This window comes from Pundamilia nyererei, unplaced genomic scaffold, assembly GCF_000239375.1.
Source record: "Pundamilia nyererei isolate P.nyererei 1_Seehausen unplaced genomic scaffold, PunNye1.0 scaffold00041, whole genome shotgun sequence".
In the NCBI taxonomy this organism is placed as follows: Eukaryota; Metazoa; Chordata; class Actinopteri; order Cichliformes; family Cichlidae; genus Pundamilia; species Pundamilia nyererei.
Window position 1 is genome coordinate 3117625 of NW_005187442.1, and position 21822 is coordinate 3139446.

Below are 21822 nucleotides of genomic sequence, written 5' to 3' on the forward strand. Positions count from 1 at the left end.
TGGTTGGCGTCCCTCCATCATGGGTTTTAGACAGACACTCGTTTAAAAACATTTGTTCTTGGTTAAAGTCAGCTCACTATCTTCTCTTTTATGCTTGTTCTACTCCACCCCTCTCTCACACATACTGAAGTCTAGTTGTAGATAGAAGTTAAGAGACACTAAATGATCATAACATTAAGGAAAATAGGCAAGGCAAGGCAAGTTTATTTGTATAGCACAATTCAACAACAAGGTGGTTCAAAGCGCTTTGCATAAAGCAAATTAAATATTTCATTCTTTTTGTTTCCCTTTGGTTTCATGGGAGCTTCTGCTTTAGACACCCTGGTATAAAGATAGTGCCTCTACACCATGTAAAAGGTCCACTTATTGTACAGAAAATCATCTATATACCCATATCTTTCACCCACTTTCATGATCGTTTGGTCAACTTGAAACTAGTCTGAAGGTTTTTTTAAAAAAACATCCTGTCTCTGTTATTTGTTCTTATCAGCATCGAGGCAGCGGTGGCTGCTTTTGCCCAGGCTCGGGCCCCGGGGATCTACAAGGGAGACTACCTCAAAGAGCTTTTCCGTCGCTATGGTGACGGGGAGGGCGCACCACCTGCCCCCGAGCTGCCAGAATGGTGCTTTGACGACGACGACGGGGACGTGGACGACGACGGCAACGCGGTTGGCCAGGAGTCGGGCCCCAGCTCCTCTGGGTCGGCGCCCGGCAAGCGGAAGAAAGAGAAGATAAAACTGGTAAGGCCTCTGTGTTCCAGGAAATGGACTCTTAAGTAGAAAATATGTTGATCCCTTTGCTGCGTGACTGGGTGATTTTTGGGTCTACGGGGAGGCCTCCCTTTTAAGAGGCACAAGTATATAATAATCCTGTAAGTCTGTTGCTGAATCCAATAAATCTGATGCTTAAATTTAGAGAAAATTACACTTTCCATTTTCTCAGCTGCTGACAGAGGTGTAATTTTGATTAGATAAAAGCTGCCTGCCAGTGTTAATGTATAGTATTCATCAGTGCCATTCTGAGAAATTAGAAACCTCGAATCATCTCCTCTTGCTTGTAATCAGTTTTTCCTTCTGTTTACATTGATCTAATGCTTCAGAGTACTTCAAGGAAGTGACTGTATAAGAAGCCTAAATCTAAATGGTGCAACAACACGAGTAGCAGCCAGTGTAGAGGCAATGAAAAGACAGAAGCGGCACTTGTATGGTGGAAAGTATTAAAAACATATTTATTGGTGTGAAACATTTGTTCAGATTACAACAGCAGAACATCTGTTTATTACTTTTATTGCACACAGAGCTCACTGACAACCTGAATGGGGCCAAATCTAATATTTGAGAATATGATACAGCACAGGCGAGGTCCAGAGGAGAGAGGAGGAACAGTATACTGTCTCTTGGTTGAGTGGCCGGCTTCGCAGTCAGACTAGTCGGCAGCTATGTACCTATCATGATCAGGAAGATATTTCGAAGGATAAAACATTTCCACAGTTTCTCTATATGTAGATTTTAATGGGTGAGCCACTTAAGGATATTTGGTGACTCATTTTGGCATGTTTTTATAGAGACCCATAATCCAGAGTCAGTTTTCCAGAAGAACCGCACCCCTCACACCCACATTCCTATGTTTAAAAAAATCATTTGCTGCTTCCTTGCTGTCCCTGGTCGTATCTGTCTTGCTTTTTCTTTACCAGATGGCTCACTGGCCAAGTAGTTGTTGTTTTGGTTCTTGATGATTATTCAGTTTCTTCCTCGGAGATTCAGAGAGGATCTCTTCCCACGGTTGGACACGTCCAACTGCACTGTCTTGGGAGTGCCGCTGGAAACAGGAGTTCTGTTCTGCAAGCCAGAACGTTATCCCAAGCAGAACCTGAGGCAGGTGGAGAATCTATTCATGTGCCTCAATGCCAGATTCACTGTGGGTGCAGAGCAGAACAAGACCTACACTCTCCAGCTGTTAGTAAAGTTTCCTCACTTAGGTCAAAGACTTCTAAGGAGAAGGTTAAATTAGATTCCTGTCTCCTATGCACTTAAGAAGTAGCATGGATATATAGCTGATCTTAAATCAGAGAAAATACTTCCTTAAGGGAAGGCAGGTAATTACTGTTAAAATATATCAACTTTCAGAGGAAACATTATATATATATATAAATCCCCACTCGCCCTTGTGGGCGGTTTATCCTTCAAGCTCGGGTCCTCTACCAGAGGCCTGGGAGCTTGAGGGTCCTGTGCAGTATCTTAGCTGTTCCCAGGACTGCGCTCTTCTGGACAGAGATCTCCGCTGTTGTTTCCGGGATCTGCTGGAGCCACTCGCCTAGCTTGGGAGTCACCGCACCTAGTGCTGCGATTACCACGGGGACCACCGTTACCTTCACCCTCCACATCTTCTCGAGCTCTTCTCTGAGCCCTTGGTATTTCTCGAGCTTCTCGTGTTCCTTCTTCCTGATGTTACTGTCATTCGGAACCGCTACATCGATCACTACGGCCGTCTTCTCATGTTTGTCTAGCCACCACCATTTTGCCCGTCTGTATCTGGAAGTCCCACAGGATCTTAGCTCGGTCATTCTCCACCACCCTTGGAGGCGTCTCCCATTTTGACCTCGGGACTTCCAGGTTATACTCGGCACAGATGTTCCTGTACACTATGCCGACCACTTGGTTATGGCGTTCCATGTATGCCTTGCCTGCTAGCATCTTGCACCCTGCTGTTATTTGCTGGATTGTCTCTGGAGCATCTTTACACAGCCTGCACCTGGGGTCTTGCCTGGTGTGATAGACCCCAGCCTCAATGGATCTTGTGCTCAGTGCTTGTTCCCTTGCTGCCATGATTAGTGCTTCCTTGCTGTCTTTCAGTCCAGCTTTGTCCAGCCACTGGTAGGATTTCTGGATATCAGCCACCTCTATCTGCCAGTGGTACATACGTGCAGGGGCCTGTCCTTCCATGATGGTTCCTCGCCTTCCTCCACTTTCTTGGGTTTCTGCTGCCTGAGGTATTCACTGAGCACGCTGTCAGTTGGGGCCATCTTCGTGATGTATTCGTGGATGTTCCTTGTCTCATCCTGGACTGTGGTGCTGACACTCACCAGTCCCCGGCCCCCTTCCGTTTTTGCATTACAGTCTGATTGTTTTTACTACATTTTTTTTACCACCGTATTTTGACAACTTCTTAACGCTTCCAACCAGTTGCGGCAGACTAATGCCTCTGAGCCTGGTGCTAATGGAGGTTTCTTCCTGTTAAAAGAGATTTTTTTCCTTCCCACTGTCGCCAAAGTGCTTGCTCAAAGGCGAGGCGATTTGATTGTTGGTTTTCTCTGTATTATTGTAGCGTCTTTATCTCAAAGAGTTAAATCTTCACAATATGCAAGTTATAACGGCAAATTCTTCTGAAACCATACAACATGTCCTGACCTGCTAGACCTCGCTAGAAATGTAAATACACTTTGTGTGAATGGAGCCAACAGCTACTGTGATTGGCTTTTTCAGTACTGTTAATTCCTCCTCATCATTGTTTCTTCCTTGGAGCATTTTTGATAGATAGTGACCACTGCAGACTGGAAACTCCTCACATGATCTGCATAAGAAAATCTTTATGCTTGCTCATTTGTCCTGCTTCTAACACATTAACTTTGAAAACAAAATGTTTGCTTACTCCCTAGTATAAAGTATTATAAAGTAAGTTTTGTGTCTGATAGCAGGGCGTTACAAACCTACAAATCTGTGCCAGAACAAACAAGTGTTTGTTCATAAAAATGAGCTCAAATCAAATAATTTTCCAATTGTAGCTCAAATCTAATTCCACTTCTTTCACTCATTGATTAACTTTGTGTCCAGTCCAATTTAAAGTCTTCATCAACTCAAATGTGCTTCACTTACAGTATTTTTGTTTGTTTTGGACTTGATTGGATTTTTAAACTTGTAAAAGGCAGTTTTTAAATTCCTTTTACCCAATCAGAAATTCAAAGAACTTTCGCAGAGACTTTTTTGAGTGAAATATGAGACATCTTGTCTATCCTGACGCGCAGATGGTTTTTTACACAGACCCATCTGGGAAGTTATCTTTGGGAACAGTGTGGGGGGAAAAAAGGCAGACACTAAAAATAAAATAATATATGGCAAAATATTGGACCATATTAACCATCTGTCCATTACAGGCTTACTTTGACCAGTCGAGAGCAGAGCTGCCTGGTACAGCATACTTACAGAGCCAGTCAGGAGACAACAAGGGAAAAAATTACTTGTCCTACAAGAAATCTGCCTAGACGTAGTTGTCTCAAGAAACTTGTTGTAATGTAAAGACTTTACAGAATTTTTGTGAATGCCCCAACAAACTGGTGTTCCCTAATAGAAGAACTTCCTTTTAATTGTTTAATTTTTTGGGGGGGCAGGGATAGCTCAGTAGGTAGAGTGGTTGCCCCATGATCGGAAGGTCGGGGGTTCGACTCCACTGAACAGCTACCCTGAGGTACCCTGAGCAAGGTACCGTCCCTACACACTGCTCCCCGGCCGCTGCATTGGTGGCTGCCCACTGCTTGACTGGGTGAATGGGTTAAATGCAGAGGAGTAATTTCCCTACGGGGACTAACACATATTATTGGAAGAGCCTTAGAAGAAATGAGGAGAGCACAGAGGTACCAAAGCAAAATAAAGGAGAAAGAAGGCAAGATCTTATAAACACATGACTATTATATGTGATATTAGACAAGCCTTTAAAAAATAAATAAATAAATAAATAAATAAATGCTGATTTAACTTTAGTTTCTGATGTCCTGTACTCTGATTCACTTCACCTTTACAAGGTCATTAGAAGATCATCTGGTGTGAACGTATCAAGAGTCTAGAATAGATGATAAATATATGTATATGTGCAGTAGCCCTAATATGAAATGCACATTGTCCCTCCTAGATTTAAAGGTGAGTAATTAGCTTTATACAGGGAGAAGCTCATACACAAGGTGAAAAGTTGTGTATGAGCAACCGAGCTGAAGTGAAAAACGTGCACATTAAATAGTAATACTAATAAATAAATATTTTCCTTTATATTTGTATTTTTTTTACCCTTCAGTTTCTTAATAGGTCCTTGTATACTGTGTTGTCAGCCTACAGAACAGAAATCATAATTTATAATGTATTAGTATACTAAATAGTATTTTCTATTTATTAAAGCGTGTAGCACAAACCTTCATCATCACATGGTTTTGTGATATCAAGCATTTTGTTCATGAGCTCCCTAGAAATAACCGGGAATTGCAGATTTCTCATAAATAAGGTAACACAGACCTTTTGCCATATCTTTATGCAGAACACTTGTGCTTCAGTGTGTAGTCAACCCCCACAGGCTTACATTGAGCCAGGAAAAACCCTGCATCTGTTTCCATCACTCATACTGGGAAAAGGGGGTTGATCCAGAGTGAGATGCGGATTCTTGAAATAATTAAAGTGAAAATAACATTCAAAATAGAGAGGAGTGAAAGCAGGAGTTTTAATATTTGTACCTGTTGTCTCGCACAGGGATTCATAAAACAAAGAGGCAGCTGTTTGGAAAAGTATCACCGGTGCTCAATGTGTTTTTCTTCTCTGTGTAGGAGGGAATAAATGTTTCTTAAAATTCATTCCAAGTTTAGCCTTCTGCTTTTCTTCTTTTATCTTCCCAGGGTGCAGTATTTCTTGAAGGTGTCAATGTGAAAGGCGTCACACAGGTCACCATACAACCCAAGTTAGGCGAGATCCAAAGAATGTGCCAGGAGATGGCCGAGTGGGACAAGTAAGAACCTTCCTTTTACCTTTCTTATTTTCCTCTGGGAAAGTGTGTGTGTCTGTTTACACATGTGTAGGTGTACTGTACTGTGCTATGAGTGACTCATTTGTCTTAAATCACCTTTTTTTTCCAGAGAAAAAAATCTTTACACTCTCTGACAGGCGGCAAAGTCAGGAATAGATGTTGCTATTCTGGAGAAATATGCCGCTGCAGCTTTTTTAATGAAATTGCAGAGCATCAGCTCGACTGCAGTGACTTGTCACAGTGCAAGAAAACAGCCCATGCTGCGATTTCCATGGCCTGCTGTTAAAATTATTTTTGTTATGTCTTTGTTTGCTAATATACTAAAATCCTCACATATTTATAGTTTAGGAAGTTTTTCAGTGTGTAGCGCCAAAGTTAGTTGTTCTCTTAGTGCACTAGGTTGTCATAAACTATGTTATGACTTAAGCCACAAAGTAAAGTGTCTGAGAGGTGTTTCTTTAATGCATCCAGTTGCTTTTGCAGAGATTATATTTGTTTTTGGGAACCTGTGTTTGTGCGCACAAAAACTCTGTAAAAAATGTCTTCCAATGGTCTTGAGTTAAACAATAGATTTGACTGACTCTGTCAGAGGTTATATGTCAGTGTTGCATCCCATCTGTAATATATTGAATATTCAAGACAAATAGTTCAGATGTATTTGCAATTATCAGCTTGTTCTCCTTGAACTGATGAGAGAACTATTAGGTTTGCCAGCTGCCTGTTGGTATCCTATCATATGTATGCATACTACACTGCCTGGCCAAAAAAAGTCACCACTGTAATTAGGCAAAGGTAAGATGCTTCCTCTGGGTGACTCCTGCAGTGATTCATGTTTTGGCTGGCAACAGGTGATGTAACCCTAACTGATGCAATGATTCGCTTTCTAAACAACCGTGTATTAAGACATTGTTTTCACAACCATGCGATCTCTCCTTTCAGAAGAGTCTAATTATTGGTTTGCTTCAAGCAAAAAAACAAAACAAAACAAAAACAACAAGGATATTGCTGAAAATACTAAAATGGGGTTAAGAACTCTCCAAGGCATTATGTGGTTGGAGAGGATTTAAGAGTGTGAAATCATGTCATCATAAGCACCAATAGTAAAATGTATTTTCGCATGCATTCTGCAAAGAAGGATTGGGACTAAACAGCAGCGCAGCTTAAAAAAAAAACAAAAAACTGAAGCTAAATCAAAAAAGGCTTCAGTTTGCTAGTGAGCTTAAATATTTAAACATGCACCCATCATGTCTTGTGCCTACCATACAAGCCTGTGCATGGTGGTGTTATGATCTGGGGTTAGTCAGGTCAAGGTTAAGCCCAAAAGAAATTAGGACGGCTGACTACCTGGATATATTGAACCACCAAGTTTGCTCGGATTTTTTTCCCCCTTCCCGATGGCACAGGCATAGTCCAAGGTGATGATGTCAGGATTTAAATCGCAAAGGACTCGTTCAGAGAGCATGAGACATTATTTTTAACCCCACTGAAAATCTTTGGGATGTGCTAGAAAAGACTTGACTCCCTGATCATTAATAGAAGATCCTGAATGGAATAAATGTGACATTTCGTAAGCTTACCGAAACAGCCAACCAAAAATCTTCTAAGCTGTGTTTAGAGCCAGCCTCAAGATCAGACACACATGTAAGGGCTGTTGTTGCTGTTTTTGCAGGTCTGGTTTTCCTGGTGCGCAGCCTGTGTCCATGGACAGGCAAAACTTGCGTTTCCTCGAGCAGAATCCATACAAAGTCAGCTGGAAAGCCGACGGCACGCGGTGAGTTTATGAGAAATGACTGCTTGTCTTCATGTGTCAGTACAGGTATGAGACTGTGTCTCTAACTTCATTGTGTTCAAAGTTCAATGGGTTTTCTTTTGTGTCAGTAGGCATACCGTAAGTTTATGTCCTTCAGAGTTGTCCATCAGAGATGCTCGTTCTCATTAGGTTTTAATTACAAAGATTTTACATGGCTAATCAGCAGGAGTGCTCTTTGATATCAGTGATGTTCCCTGCATAATTACCTTCATATAACCTGAACAGGATGATGACTGACTCCAGTCTCTTACCCCATATAAAAGAGAGAGCATGGGGCACTTCTTCTGTCCGGTCACATTTTAGGTTGAATTTGTTGTTTTTCTTTTGTTTTATCTCTCTGTTACGTAAAGCCAGTGCTGAGGGAAAAAGAAGTGTTAGTATTCTGGTAGTCCGCTGTGAAGCCCTGTTTCCCTCGCTGGTGCAAATGTGCAGTGTGCTGGTGAATATTTAATGACTGCAGTCATTTTAAAGAATTTTACATATCGGTGCTTTAGTTTCCCCTAAGAGAGAGACTAGCAGAGTACAGATTTGGCCTCTGACCAAGATCCCGCTAATGTGTGTAATCAGCTTCCATTATTTTCAGAACATCTTGAAATTGTTGTTCAGCTCTGCTCTGACGTTTGACTGAAGAGGGACACTGACCTCTTCCTCTGCTGCCTCTGGCTCTCGTCTGTCACCTTATTTCCCTCCAGCACTTGATTTTGAAAAGTAACCTGATATTTTTTTCAGTTGTGAAAAACAGATGCAGATAGAGGCTCCGTATGCTATGAGTCACCACTCAAGCACAGGATATATTGAGGATATAATGCACTACCTTCTCCTCAAATTCAGCAATTTAAAAATGGTAAAATACTTTTTACATTTTTAAATCCAGAGGACATATTGCTTGAAATAATATTTAAAATAATCAAAGAAGGTGGGAAAATCCATCTTGGGGAAATGTGCATGATAAAAACTTCAACTGGTGAAATAAAAGGTGTGCTACAAAAATCTATGAACAAACCAAAAGATGGAGCAAATATTAAATTGGTACATTGTCTGATCTTTGTACTATACATGAACTCTAAAATGAGATCATTCTTCCTTGTATTTAATTTCCCATTTTGAAGCATTATAGTTACTCATAAAGGATCTGTTAGACATACTTCCTGATACTTCAGGAACTGTCTTCATGGTCTGGTCCAGTACAGTCTTGACTTGGGCCAAGAATTCCCTAATAACAAATGTTAAACTACATATCAGTATACAATGGCTACATACCTGTCTGTCGGACACAGGAATTTAGAATGTATGACATTTAATAAATAGATGATTAATGGAAAGTGTATTTTTATGTCTTACAACACTCATTTTGGGAGGAAAAACATGAAAACCAGCCATAATGATTTAATTCTATTTGCACTATTAGTAGTGGGAGGAATGCTTGCATGTATGGCATTCCCATGTGTTTAACCTCATTAGGCTCAGAATAATTTTTATTGTTACATGTTGTGGCTACTTTTTCTGGCTAACTTCAAAATAATGAATTTAGGGCATTTTTACTGCTGTCGCATGTCAAAACTGGTTAGATTTGACCCGAACAGTATCTAAGGGTTAACTTTGCTATTGCTTGCCCTTTTTAATAATGTGTTACTGTCATAATTGATTATGTCTTAATCTGCATGTGCATGTGGTTCTAAATGGCTCACTCTTGTCTGAGAAATACTGAAAACAGCAGTGACCACAGTGATCTAGAGTTGATAGTTTTACACAGACGGTGCTGTGGTCTTACTGCAGAATCTGGCTTTGTATGGTTGATGTAAGTACTGTGGAACACAGGGTGAGTGTGGAGGGCTCTAATCCCATGTATGGCAAATTTCTAGGCCAGTGGATTGGTAAACAAAGTAAATTCTTCTGCTAGTTTATTTCCAACACCACCTGATTTATTTATTTATTTATTTATTTATTTTTAACAGCGTCGACTTTCCTGAGCTGTTTGTTCATTTAGAGTCTGCAGATAATCCAGCTGACTGCTTCTTTTAGATCCTTTGGGTGGCTTGCTTGCTTGTTTTGACCTAGTTAAAAAGATAGTAGACTGTTGGAACATATTCTACCCTAGTAGGATCAAGACACATTCTTCTGACTGAGGTCACAGGAAAGTCACAAAGTATTCACAGACACATATAACTTTGGTCTTTCATGGCGTTTGTTGACAAAAGGAAAAATACAAGATAACACCTTTAGCTTCAACTATAGTGTGTTTGAGGTTGAGGTGAGCAACAGCAGCTTGCTGTCTTGGTAAAGCATATATTGGCTTGGGCTGTGTTACAGCCTCCTGTGATACAACGCTGTATTCAGACAGTGCTTTGCTAGATTAGAAGTGAAAGTGATTTCTAAATCCTAGCTGTAATGGGATGACTAATTCAATTGGTGTGATACAGTCACTTTATCTGGTCTTGATTTCATACTTCCTCTAACCTCAGTCAACTCTTTCTTAAACTCTCCTAATATAATTGGAGTGCTGGAGGTCCGACTGTCATGTTTGGGTTGTCCTAATACATAGGTGTCAAACTCTGGCCCGCAGCCTAATTACATTTGGCCCGCGAAGCCATACCAAATTACTATTAGAGATGGCCTACTGGTATTATACAGCTAATATATATATCGTTTAGTATTAAGCTTTGCTTGTTCCATATTCAGTTTTCCAGCAAAACTTTTTTGAGTCCATAAGAAAAGATTCATTCTTATATCTGGAGGAAGATTTTTTTTCTTTTCTTCAATAAATATTAATGTTAGCCCGCGACTTTGTTTCAGTTTTGAATTTTGGCCCACTGTGTATTTGGGTTTGACACCCCTGGACTAATACATTCAGCTCCCTTTCAGTTACTGTTTTTTCGCTGCGACTGCTTTCCAAACAATTGGGGCATCATGTAAAAGAGGAAGCTTGGAGATGTTTTGTGTAGAAGTATGATATAAAAATGTTGTCACTTTTCAGCCATATGAATTAATGTCTATTTCTTCAGTTGTGGTAAACAATGTGCCCCATCTTATGTTAATATATAAATAAAAATGTTTTCTGGCTTCTTTTAGAATACCTGCAAGTTCTTGAAACTTGTTGACACTCGGCTACAGACATACATATTTCTTATTCACATCCTGCTTTGTGTGTGCGTGTTTTGCATGCGCATGTGTGCGAACAACATCAGAATGCAAACCACAGCATATTTACACGGCAAAAGGTTTGATATGGTAGACTTTGATGGTCTTTGTTGTCAGCATAGCGTCAGCCTGCTGTTTGCGGTTCTCGTGCTTTTTCAGCAGTTCTCTTTATTTATCATTGTTGTCTTTTTGACACACGGTGCATGCAGTACGTCTGACAAAAGCAATGGGGTTTTTTGTAAAAGGATCATGCAGCATTGTGGATATTCACAACGCAGTCTTCGCTTTGGTCTACATACAAGTAATAAAGTTGCGCTTGGAAAAGAGAGGCTTTTGTTCTCTTTGCGAGGAACAGCCTCTTCTGATGTTACTTTATTCTCCAAAGCCAAGGGACGGATGAAAGCAATCGAAAATCATGTTTCCTTATTAGTGCCCGTGCTTTTTAATTTATCCAGTAAATAGCCATGTGTGTCATACAAGTTTATCTTTTGTGTGTGAAATTGAATTTACACAAAAGAAGTGATGATGAGAGGCGGTTTGGTGAGAAATAGATTTTTTTTTTCTTCTTTTTATTAAATCAGTGTTATTAAATTCCAACAGTGTAGATCTTCATTGAATCTGGACTGTAGGTTGGACTGGACAATATTAGTGGACTGTGATTGTGAGTCTTCAAGAGGGTGCAGAGCAGGGCCATGGCTTAGTCCTTGATGAATTTAATTGGTGGGACAAGTCTGGCTTCAAAATAAATGTGGCAAAAAACAAGTAAATGTTTATTGGCTTCTTTCCCCTCTCTCTGCACAAGTGCAGTGAGCTAAATGTTTTGCTTCTTGTTGACGAAGAGTTGAATATGTGAATAATCTAATGAACAGTTGAAGGAAGTTGCAAAGTTTTAATGTAGACATGACAGTGATGAAAATGTTTTATTCTTCCTTTGCTGGTTCTTGGAGTCTGTTGTATTTCTTTACCATGCTTTAGTCAATATTGTTCCAGTAGCAGTAGTCAGAAAACCTAGCTTTGCCTCCAGTAAGGTGTAGTCATTCAGTTGTTCCATTTAGAGTAGAGGATCATTGTTGTAGTGGTCACAGATACACAACAGTGGGAGTACAGATTACAAGTTCTACAATTCCAACAATCCCACGCTTGCATTGCAAAGCTGGGATTGTTGTGACTTGTCCAACAATCGAGTGGCAAATCTGACTCATGTGGGAGCACTCCAGCTGAAAATTCCAACTGGCATCTCAAATTTTTGGCTGTCCACTTCAAGTGTAACACAGCATTAATCTGTTTGTCATATAATTGCCATGATGTGCTGTAAGATCAGTGGTACCTGCCTTGGTGATCATCAGTATGAAATGGGGATGTGTCCCACGGTGATCCTTACATTAACATTCAATTCCCAAAATTTTCAAATGCAACTGTATAAGCTTTTTTTATTTATTTATTGGTACTGTAGTTGTTGTGGGCAGCATCTGCACCCAGATGGCAATTCTTCAGGAACTGAAGGGAGCATACAAAAGGATCTAGTCTGCCGTTACATGCTAAAAAAGGATAAGATGCAGAAGGAGGTCCACAAGCACAGGAAAAAAATACAAATGGAAGATGACAGCTAGTGCACCTGCTGCACTATGCTTTGGTCCATTTACCTCAGAAGGCTTCACCCCAGAGTGGTGGTGGCAGATAATTGTATTTAACAAAATATTAATGTGTGGTGTCCTTGTATTGATATAATACTGTCACACAAAGTATAGTGATACAATACTGTATATTTTTTTTGTTTCGCTTTTTACCCACTCCTGTTGTTCACCTTACAAAATAGTGCCTAAACTGTTTTTTTTGTTTCGGTGTTATAAGGATAAGATTGAACTGAAATGGGGAAAAGTCAAATGTTGGAGCTCGGAATGACATCACTCCCGATTTAAACACGTTCCAGTAGCAAAATTGGAAAAGCTAGATTTGTTTCACTGATTTGAGGTGATATAACTAATTTCCTTCGGGATTAATAAAGTATTCTGATTCTGATTCTGATAACTATTGAAGTCCGACTCGGAAACCTGGAAATTCTGACTTCCATGCAACACACTGGTAGCTTTGCTTTGACTTGTTAGTACGAAAGGCAAAGTAAATTATGGAACTGCTTTGCTGTTGACACATTCATTTGCAACAATTAAATATGCAATTTTGCATTATGTTGGATGATAATTGTAAGTAATGAACTAGGTGTCAAAAACGCATGTATTTCTACTGGTATTGGTACTAACTACTAAATTTCTGATACTGTGACATCACTAGTATGAAAACCCTTTGGTCATTTTGGTCCTCAGCACCCCCTACATCAGTGGTTCCCAAACTTTTTTTGCTAGGCCCCCCTTTGTTTGACAAGAAAAATGTTCGCACCCCCCACCCACCCGCACGCACGCACGCATGCACAAACAAACACATCCTTTAACCACACACACCCATATTTTGCTCTAATGCGGTTTATTTCACACCTCAAACACCTCAAGTAATCTGCAATAAATTACAGGTAGTAAGAAAATAAACTACCAACTCCTTTACGCTAAGTCCACACCAAAACGTGTATTTTGAAAACGCAGCTGTTTCTATGCGTTTGGACCTTTCGTCCACACGTAAACGGCGTTTCGAATCACCGGAAACTGAGATTTTTTAAAACTCCTTTTTTCCGTTTACGTGTGGACGAGGAATACAGAGTCCGTCACGCAACGTCAGAGGTATGTGCCTTTTTTCACGTCACACTGTGCGCCACGTTATTGTTTACATGAGATGAATTGCAGAATGGCGGATATTCAGATCAACAGTGACAGTATTTTGTCTCTATCTTCAGGTTTCTCACACACACACACACACACACACACACACACACTCTTACTGTCCCTCTATTTAGAAAGGCAGAGGCGTCACGGTGTAATTATTTTACGTGTACCGGTAGTTGTTTTTTTCCTGTGTAATAATATTCAAAATTGCTATCAATACATTTTTCAAAAAATGCCTCTCTGTGGAAATTGGTTTAAAAACATAAACAGCTGTGGGATACTGTTTGTCCGGGATTTGAACTGGGGGAACAAATTGTGGCAGGATCAGCCTGATATTATTTGTATCCCGCTGTAACTTTACTGTATAAAGAGCTAACATCTCCAAAATGTCATGAGTTAGCCATTACAAGAAGTGTTTGTGAACTAAAAATCAAGAATGTGTGATACTGTTTGTCCGTGATTTGGAGAGCCCAGCGCTGCTCCCGACGAAGGAAAAAGCAATTCTGCAGGGGAGACCTACCTCGGCACTTGTGCAGGTGACGCCAGAGGGAAGATATGCTTCACCGTATTTTCTAGTCTTTGGCTTAGAATGAAGTTGGTTTGGAATAGGGCTGTGCGATATGACCAAAATCTCATATCCCGATATAAGACCTCTATCATCCCGATAATGATATAAATCACAAAAATGTAACATTTTCTGTAAATTCTGTGAATCTCGGGCAGCTCAACTTGCCTGAAGTGTTTCCAGCTGGGCGCCGTGTACCTGGAGTCCAGTGTTTTAACCGATGCACGAAACTATACATTTTTAGACACAAGTTGTAACAGCTGCCGTTTTTATTTTTTTTATTTTTTGTGAGTATTTATTACACAGCGTGCTGCGGGGAAAAGCCTCTTCTAACGTTTGAGTCTAAGGTTTATTTCTTAGCACCTGGCGGCTCTTTTTTTTAAATTCTCATCTGTAAATAATCTGCTCTTTCACGTGATTCAGTTTATTTTGAAAAGTCTCAACAGGATCTTGAGCTTTAGGAAAGGTTTAAGTGGAAAATAAACAAGCGGACACGCGTTGGTTTTACCGTCATTGTTGTTAACGACAACGCATACAAACAGGTACTTGTCCGTCCGTAGTGTGGTTATATTAAATATAAGAGAAAGAGAGAACTTTAAGAAATTAATATAGCCACTACAGTGACCATCAAAACGATGAAAAAATATTGCCGTAAACAGTTTATTTTGCGACACCACGAAACAAACCATAGCGTAAAATGAAACGATAGATGTTTTTATATCTTCATCCGATATATATCGTTATATCGAAAAGCCCTAGTTTGGAAACATATTCAGCTATGCTTCATCTCATGCTTTGCGTGTGTGTGGGAGCCCCATCAAACACTGGTCCATTATGCTAGCAGTGTCCAAGCATTGTTTTTGCTTTTTTTTTTCCCTTTTCAATGGCTTTGCGCCCCCCCTAGGGGCCGGGCCCCACACTTTGGGAAGGTCTGCCCTACATGTTGAATTCCAGATGTTTCTGCCAGGGGCGAAGGTTTGCCCTTCTCAAAACTAACACAAATAGATTTGTGGTCATTTGTTCGATGTGCTGCTGGGGTCTAATTCTAAAATTTCTCAAAGGATAAAAAAAAAGTATACATAGGCAACAGCAGGACTTGCAGTCTAACATGATGGAAGATTGTCGAGTTGGTGGGTTTTCATTAAGATGGCAGTGGTAGGGCGTGATCTTAAATTGTCATTCTCTTGATGCATTACATGAAATGTGCAGAGCATTTCTTATTAAATGTCCCACTTTCTTTCCAGTGGCATTTTTAAGGCCTGAAATGGACTTTTAATAGGAAATTTGTCTCTCCAAGGTGGCCGTGAAAGATTTTTCTCTTTGCATATTGCTAAGGGGTCCTCACTTTAGTTTTACATATTCTTAATCCCTTTGTTACCCTGGTGAGGATAAAAAAAAGTTTCCAATTCTAATGAAAGCAATTTTTACTTTTAAATGAGTAATTTCTCTTTTTAAAATATCACATGCAAGTATAATTTTTTTTTTTTTTTTACAGGAAAAGGTTAAGTGAGGAAGACTGTTAATTTTCAGCAGCCTGTAATGGTCTAACAGAGTTGCTGTCAGGATCAAATCGGTGATTCTGGCAGTCTCTTCTCATGACTACAGGGCAACGCATCAACATCTGTGACAGTTAAACTACCTCACTCAGTACCATGATAACATGCGTGACAGTGACAAAGTACTGACGCTTCCCCACTCACCTAAAAATATTATATAGCTTTTCTCGATGCAACCAGTCATACAGTGAGGGGGAAAAAAACAAGACAAAAAACAAAGTTGTCACTTGCCTGCAATCTGCCAAGGGAGGTGGCTTCTAATGGGCTTTGGAAAGACAGCAAAATTAGTGGATTTGCCAAGAGGGGAGACATAAACTGAGTTGGGGTTTTTTCACCTCTTCTTATACAGCCTTCTGTCAGGGCTAGATTGGTTTGTGCCCCAGAGATGAAGGGCAAAGAGAAGGGAGAGAGCCAATTATGTTCTTAGGCATTTAAACAAACAATGTTGCTCAATTTGGACTCAAAGAAACTGGACTTGAGAAAGTTTTGGACTTTTTTAACTGTCTCTTTAAAGTCCTGTTTCATCCCTGATTACCACTCCAGTGATTTATTTAAAGAGAGGACACAATCCAGTGTTTTTCTTTTACATCCCAGATGAAATAATGTCAGTGAAAAAGACTTCAGTGCCATCTTTCCCATTTTTTTTGGCTCTTTGGTTTTCTCCGTAAGACTGCCAGTGTTTTATATAACAAAATAAAATAACACAAAGATAAAACATTTATTCATTAATTCAGTATGCTTAATAAATAATTACAAACACATATGTGTGTTTGTGTTTTATAGTTTCTGTTGGTTATTTAGTTAATTTCTTATTTCTTACTATAACACACAAAATCTTTAAGTGTGTGTATCTGTGTGCCTCCTGTGGGGCCCACACAGTCAAGAGTTCAGCTGCCAAATGGGATTCAAATGTGAAGATTATTATCTATATCAGAGTATTTAAATCAGATTGATATCCACAAAACTTCAGTAATGTATTAGGTATTAAAGTGCCATCAGATTTCCAGGCAACCACCTCACAAATGGCTAAAATTGGGGGTGGGGTCTTTGTTTGTTGTGTTTTTTTTGCCTTTTGTGGACAGCACAGCAAGCTGCATTGTATCGTTTTAATTTCACAGAAACATCTCATTTATATTAACAGAAGCTGACTTTTACATGATATATAATAAGGCCATCATGTGTTCTACAACTACCGGTCAATTAGCTGATTTTACTCTTTCGTTTCTACACTCTTCATTTCATAACCAACAGCAAAAACAGGCCAAACAACACTGTAGCAAGGGCGTGTACTAGCCTAGTGTCTGTGATGCTAATGATGATAATAGACTGCACCAAAATTCTGTCTTGTAAGTTATTGAAATTTTGTTTCAACAGGGAAATTGTTGGTTACATTACAGGAATTTATTCTTACTGGTGTTCAGTAAGCTTTAAATTAGGGCTGCTCCTCACATTTAATTGACTAGTCTCCTAGTCAATTAAATGCATCCCCAAAAAATGTTTAACCAGTCAAAAAAAACTGTAAAAATTGAGCACAGTTAACATTGTCTGTACAATTATAGTGTGTGTAGTTTTTGAACCCATAGTACTGGGTTCCTTAATCCCTGCCCAAGTAGTGGGCAACAATAAAGGATTAGTTGCCTTTGGCTGCATATGTAAGCCTCTTTATAAAAGCTTAAATTTGTAAGTATTTAAATAGTATTTCGAGTCACATGAGTACTGCATCAAGCAAACAAATACAATATGTACATCCATTTGTTTTGCCCACTTTTTCTTTTTTTGCGCTTCCGTCTAAAATGAGAAATCACCCCGCCCTCCCTATGGGGGGAAAAAGAAAGCACCGTCCCTTGACCAGCCCCTTGACGCATCACTAATGATGTGCAAAGCTGTTGGATCTGATCTAAACCCTCCTCTGGAAATCAGCTGCTGTCAGTCATGCCTTGTAGACTTGCAGAGCCGATACAATGACCGTCTGTGCCTCATTAGGGCCAAAGAGTTTGGGGGATGTGGCTCGGGAATGCGCATAACATGCGAAGCACCCAGAGAGCCGAGGAGGAGGTGGGCAGAAGCATCCACTTGTCTGAATAAATGAGCATATTATATTTCACAATTTCCTGTTGTCCATAAAAACAGAATAAAGTATCTGCTGCCAACATAATTTAATAGAAGGAAGGAGGGGAGGAATGGTATTGGTATGAAGGTGTGACTGTGATGAGGAGGAGGACCACTGGGAGTTACGCAGAACTAATGGTCTCTACTTTCCTCTGAACGTACTTGACAGCCGTGGCTAGTTGGCTAATTAGACAGCGGGGGAACTTCTTCTGCTCTGTGCAGACCTGTTGTGTCCCCACTGGTTGACAGATCTTCTCTGTTGTGACACTCAGCATTTCTGTTTGATCTTTTTAGCCATTGTTCCTTTTCTGAGATAAAAGATATTAGCCCTGCACACAAGTATATCTTTCTATCTGCAGGAGTTATCATTTTGCCTAAACTAGGCAACACAGGCATTTCCTGTTCCCTTTCTTACCCTGCTCCATCCTCAGCTCCACTGAGGATGGAGTCAATCCTCTCCCACCCAAAAAATGTAAGTGCTGGCCCACTCACCATTTTTTTCCCCCCCTTCTCCACCAACATTTCTTTTCTTTTTTCCATCCCCCTGCAGTATCCACAGGACGTGTCTCCACCTGCTTTATATCTCAGGATTAGTGTGTTTTTATGCTTTCTCCTGTCAGGGAGGTAGGTGTGTGTGTGTGTGTGTGTGTGTGTGTGTGTGTGTGTGTGTGTGTGTGTGTGTGTGTGTGTGGTCATACTCTACACATAACACCATCTTATGACGGCCACTTTTCTTGACCAGCGTATTCCATAAGTTGTACAGGGTGGGCCATTTATATGGATACACCGTAATAAAATGGGAATGGTTGGTGATATTAAAGTCCTGTTTGTGGCACATTAGTATATGTGAGGGGGCAAACTCCTCAAGATGGGTGGTGACCATGGTGGCCATTTAGAAGTCGGCCATCTTGGATACAACTTTTGTTTTTTTCCATAGCAAGAGGGCCATGTGACACATCAAACTTATTGGTAATGTCACAAGAAAAACAATGGTCACATATACTAATGTGCCACAAACAGGACTTTAATATCACCAGCCATTCCCATTTTATTACAGTGTATCCATATAAATGGCCCACCCTGTATTATAACTTATATTGTCATGTAAAAGTGTCCTGTCTGTGCATTATAAACCATTTGATTTATTTTAATAAAATCCTGGCTCTCTACAATATTTGAAAAGGATTATTTTTTACTTGTTTCTATCATGTCATGGATAATAATTTAATGTATTTAATGAGACGCAGGTGTCTGCGCAATAGGGAACCCACGCTTTGTTGAAAGATTATCTTGTCATGTAAAAAGTGGTCTTCTGGAAATATGAGTGGGCTCATATTGTGACAAATAATCATAATGCCCCCTCAGGGACTCCTGCAGTCAGAAGTCAGCTCCACCTTCTTGGATGGGAGTAAACAATGGTAGTCGACATTCTGCTCAACGCTCTTAGAAAACTTTGCGCAGAGTCACGTGAACCAGAGCTTCAGCTGCAGGTAGTTCTGGTTAGTGTGTCTGGGCAGGTTGTCAGTTATGCAGGTCATGGTAGTCTTAAGCACTTTAGTTGAAGGCAACTGCACTTCTTTTTAGGGTCTTGAAAGTGGATATGGACGCCTCTTATATGAGAGATAAAATGTCTTCAAGAACCTACTAAAAAAAAAAATCCACTTGCCTTCAACTCAGGTACTTACACTGTCTAAGTACTTTGAGTGCTTAGAGTGGCACTACTATTTACATCAGAACTCTAGAGCATGAGGACTACTGCTTCACGGACGATCTGATATCCTCGTGTTAGTGTTGTTCCCTCGTCATCATAAATAATGTTGTTCCAGGTTCAACATTGCAAGTGACCAACCACCTTCTGCTGACGTCATCCGCGACCTCAAAAAAACAAAACAAAAACCAAACGCCTTGAAAAAATCGACTTCACTTGCGAGAAGAGAAACCACCTCTGTAAGGACAATATGTATAATGCTTACTGTTAAAGGAAAGTATCCTGAAATGCAAAGAATTCAAGTTCCTAGATCGGCGGACAGAAGCAGTTTCACTTCTCGCAAGTGAAGTCGATTTTTTAAAAACGGTATTTTTCAAAGGCACAAAAGGGGAATGTCACAACAATGTGATAGGTCACTTACAATGTTGAACCTGGAACAACATTTATTGTGATGATGTGGGAACAACACTGACACGAGGATATCAGATCATCCACTGCTTCACCATACTGTGGCCCAATATGGTGACTGTGAAGTCCATCTGACTCCAAGAGTGGAGAGGCAGCTGAATGATACCTATGGTCTCCACGTGTTTCCTGTCAACCTGCTTTTAAGACATACTTCAGGGTTTCATCTGACAATTAAATTGATTGAATCCAATTTTACTTATCTGGCACCAAATCACAGCAACAGTCACCTCAAGGCACTTTAAATTGTAAGCTAAAGACCCTACAGTAATACAGAGAAAACCCCAACAATCAGACAACACCCCCTGTGAGCAAGTATTTCGCGACAGTGGGAAGGACGAACCCCCTTTTAACAGGAATAAAACTCCAATAGAACCAGGTTCAAGGAGGGGCAGTCATCTTGCATTATAATACATCTATTACAGATGTGCCCCAGCTTCTGGACTTTAAGCAGATTTTAAATAAATATGACCAGAATGACTATTTGGCTAGCAGCTCCCCAGATGTCTGTGTGTGTATCCATGTCTGCAATGAAGATTAAGGCATTAGGGATGAGAGGGGATAAGGCTAGCTAGGGAATTATTAACTAGTACATTGGCTGATGACCAAAATAAAACAAGACCATACATAAAGACGCTTATATATCATTATATTTCACCAGATATACTTTGGTGCGGTCCGTGTTGGAGGTCCTGGGCCAGACATCTCCTTTGAGAGTCAGCAGGGTAAATGGCATTGGCACATTACTTGTGTAACGCGCATCACTGTTGCTGGTGTAAACTTCCACACACCCTCACTCTTGGCATCTTGACAAGTTTCCCTATTTGAACCAGCTGGTGTTGGTGGCATATTTATTAGGTCTAATCCTGTTGTTTATAATCGTGGAGAGTCACAGCAGGTATGAGAAATTTGTGTCTTTGTCCTTTGGGAAGTCATTAATCTCAAATTCATCTCTGTCATCCAAATTGGCTTTCCGACAATGCGTACATCCCTTCAGTGTGTGTACTAGCTGCAAGTTGGTATCACATGAAAGTCTACCAATTTTCTTCTGGTTTGAAATACAATATAATTTGCTGCAGATTTTACTCGCATTGATTAGGATACTTAACCTTTCCAAATACAGCAGGGCTTTAGTTGCTCATTACGACATATTAGTTCTGCTTTATTCAGCACTTGGTATTTTGTTTTAAAGAGCAGCCAGCAGACTGCAGAGTGTAATTGAGTTCATAAGAGGTGTGTAATGAAGCCACCAGATTCTCTCTCTCAGTGGAATTAACAAAGACAAGCCTACTTGACTCTTAACTAATCAACCATTAAACAGAATAATGTCACGCATATGGATGGATGTTAAGTTAAACAACAAAAATAAGTTGAGTGACATTAATGGGACTTGTCAACTATGGTTGAGTTTCTGGGTTTTGTCATTCTGTACATATTGTTCTTTAAGTAAAAAAAAAAAGACAACAAAGAGAGCCTAAAAAAGATCTATTTGACATGGAAAATCTAATCAAAGCAGTTGGGTAAAAACAATGCTGAATGCTCACACCTGCTGTTATACTTGGAGACTGTTCTGGAGGAAACACAAAGGCAACAATGGTGTCTGTGTTTTTGGGTGTGGCCCATCTTTTTTTTAGCTCATTTTTGGGGAACCAACAGAAGGGAAGATCAAGGATTTAAGTCTGTTTAATGTCCCTGTTTCGAAACTGCTTTTAATTATTTGCCAGCTCATTGTGTTTATTGATAAAGCAGCAAACACAACTGTGCCTCTCTGGGTATTCTTCAGGTATTATTTGGTACTGAAATGTATGTATTTTATATCTATATAATATTGTAATATGTATAATATCTTTAAAACTAGCACCCCAAAACACATCATTTGTTAGCATTTTGTATTCAAATAATTGAAAAATATCAAAGGTAAT

General features: G+C 39.9%; 1 protein-coding gene across 1 annotated transcript in view; it reads left to right on the forward strand.

Moving 5' to 3' along the window:
* The window catches only part of rngtt (RNA guanylyltransferase and 5'-phosphatase), a 106342-nt gene that overhangs the window by 10532 nt on the left and 73988 nt on the right, over positions 1–21822 (forward strand). The window contains exons 6-8 of the mRNA XM_005731146.1: positions 491–740; positions 5651–5760; positions 7448–7549. Of these exons, the coding sequence (XP_005731203.1) occupies positions 491–740; positions 5651–5760; positions 7448–7549 (462 nt within the window). The remainder of the gene's footprint in view (positions 1–490; positions 741–5650; positions 5761–7447; positions 7550–21822) is intronic.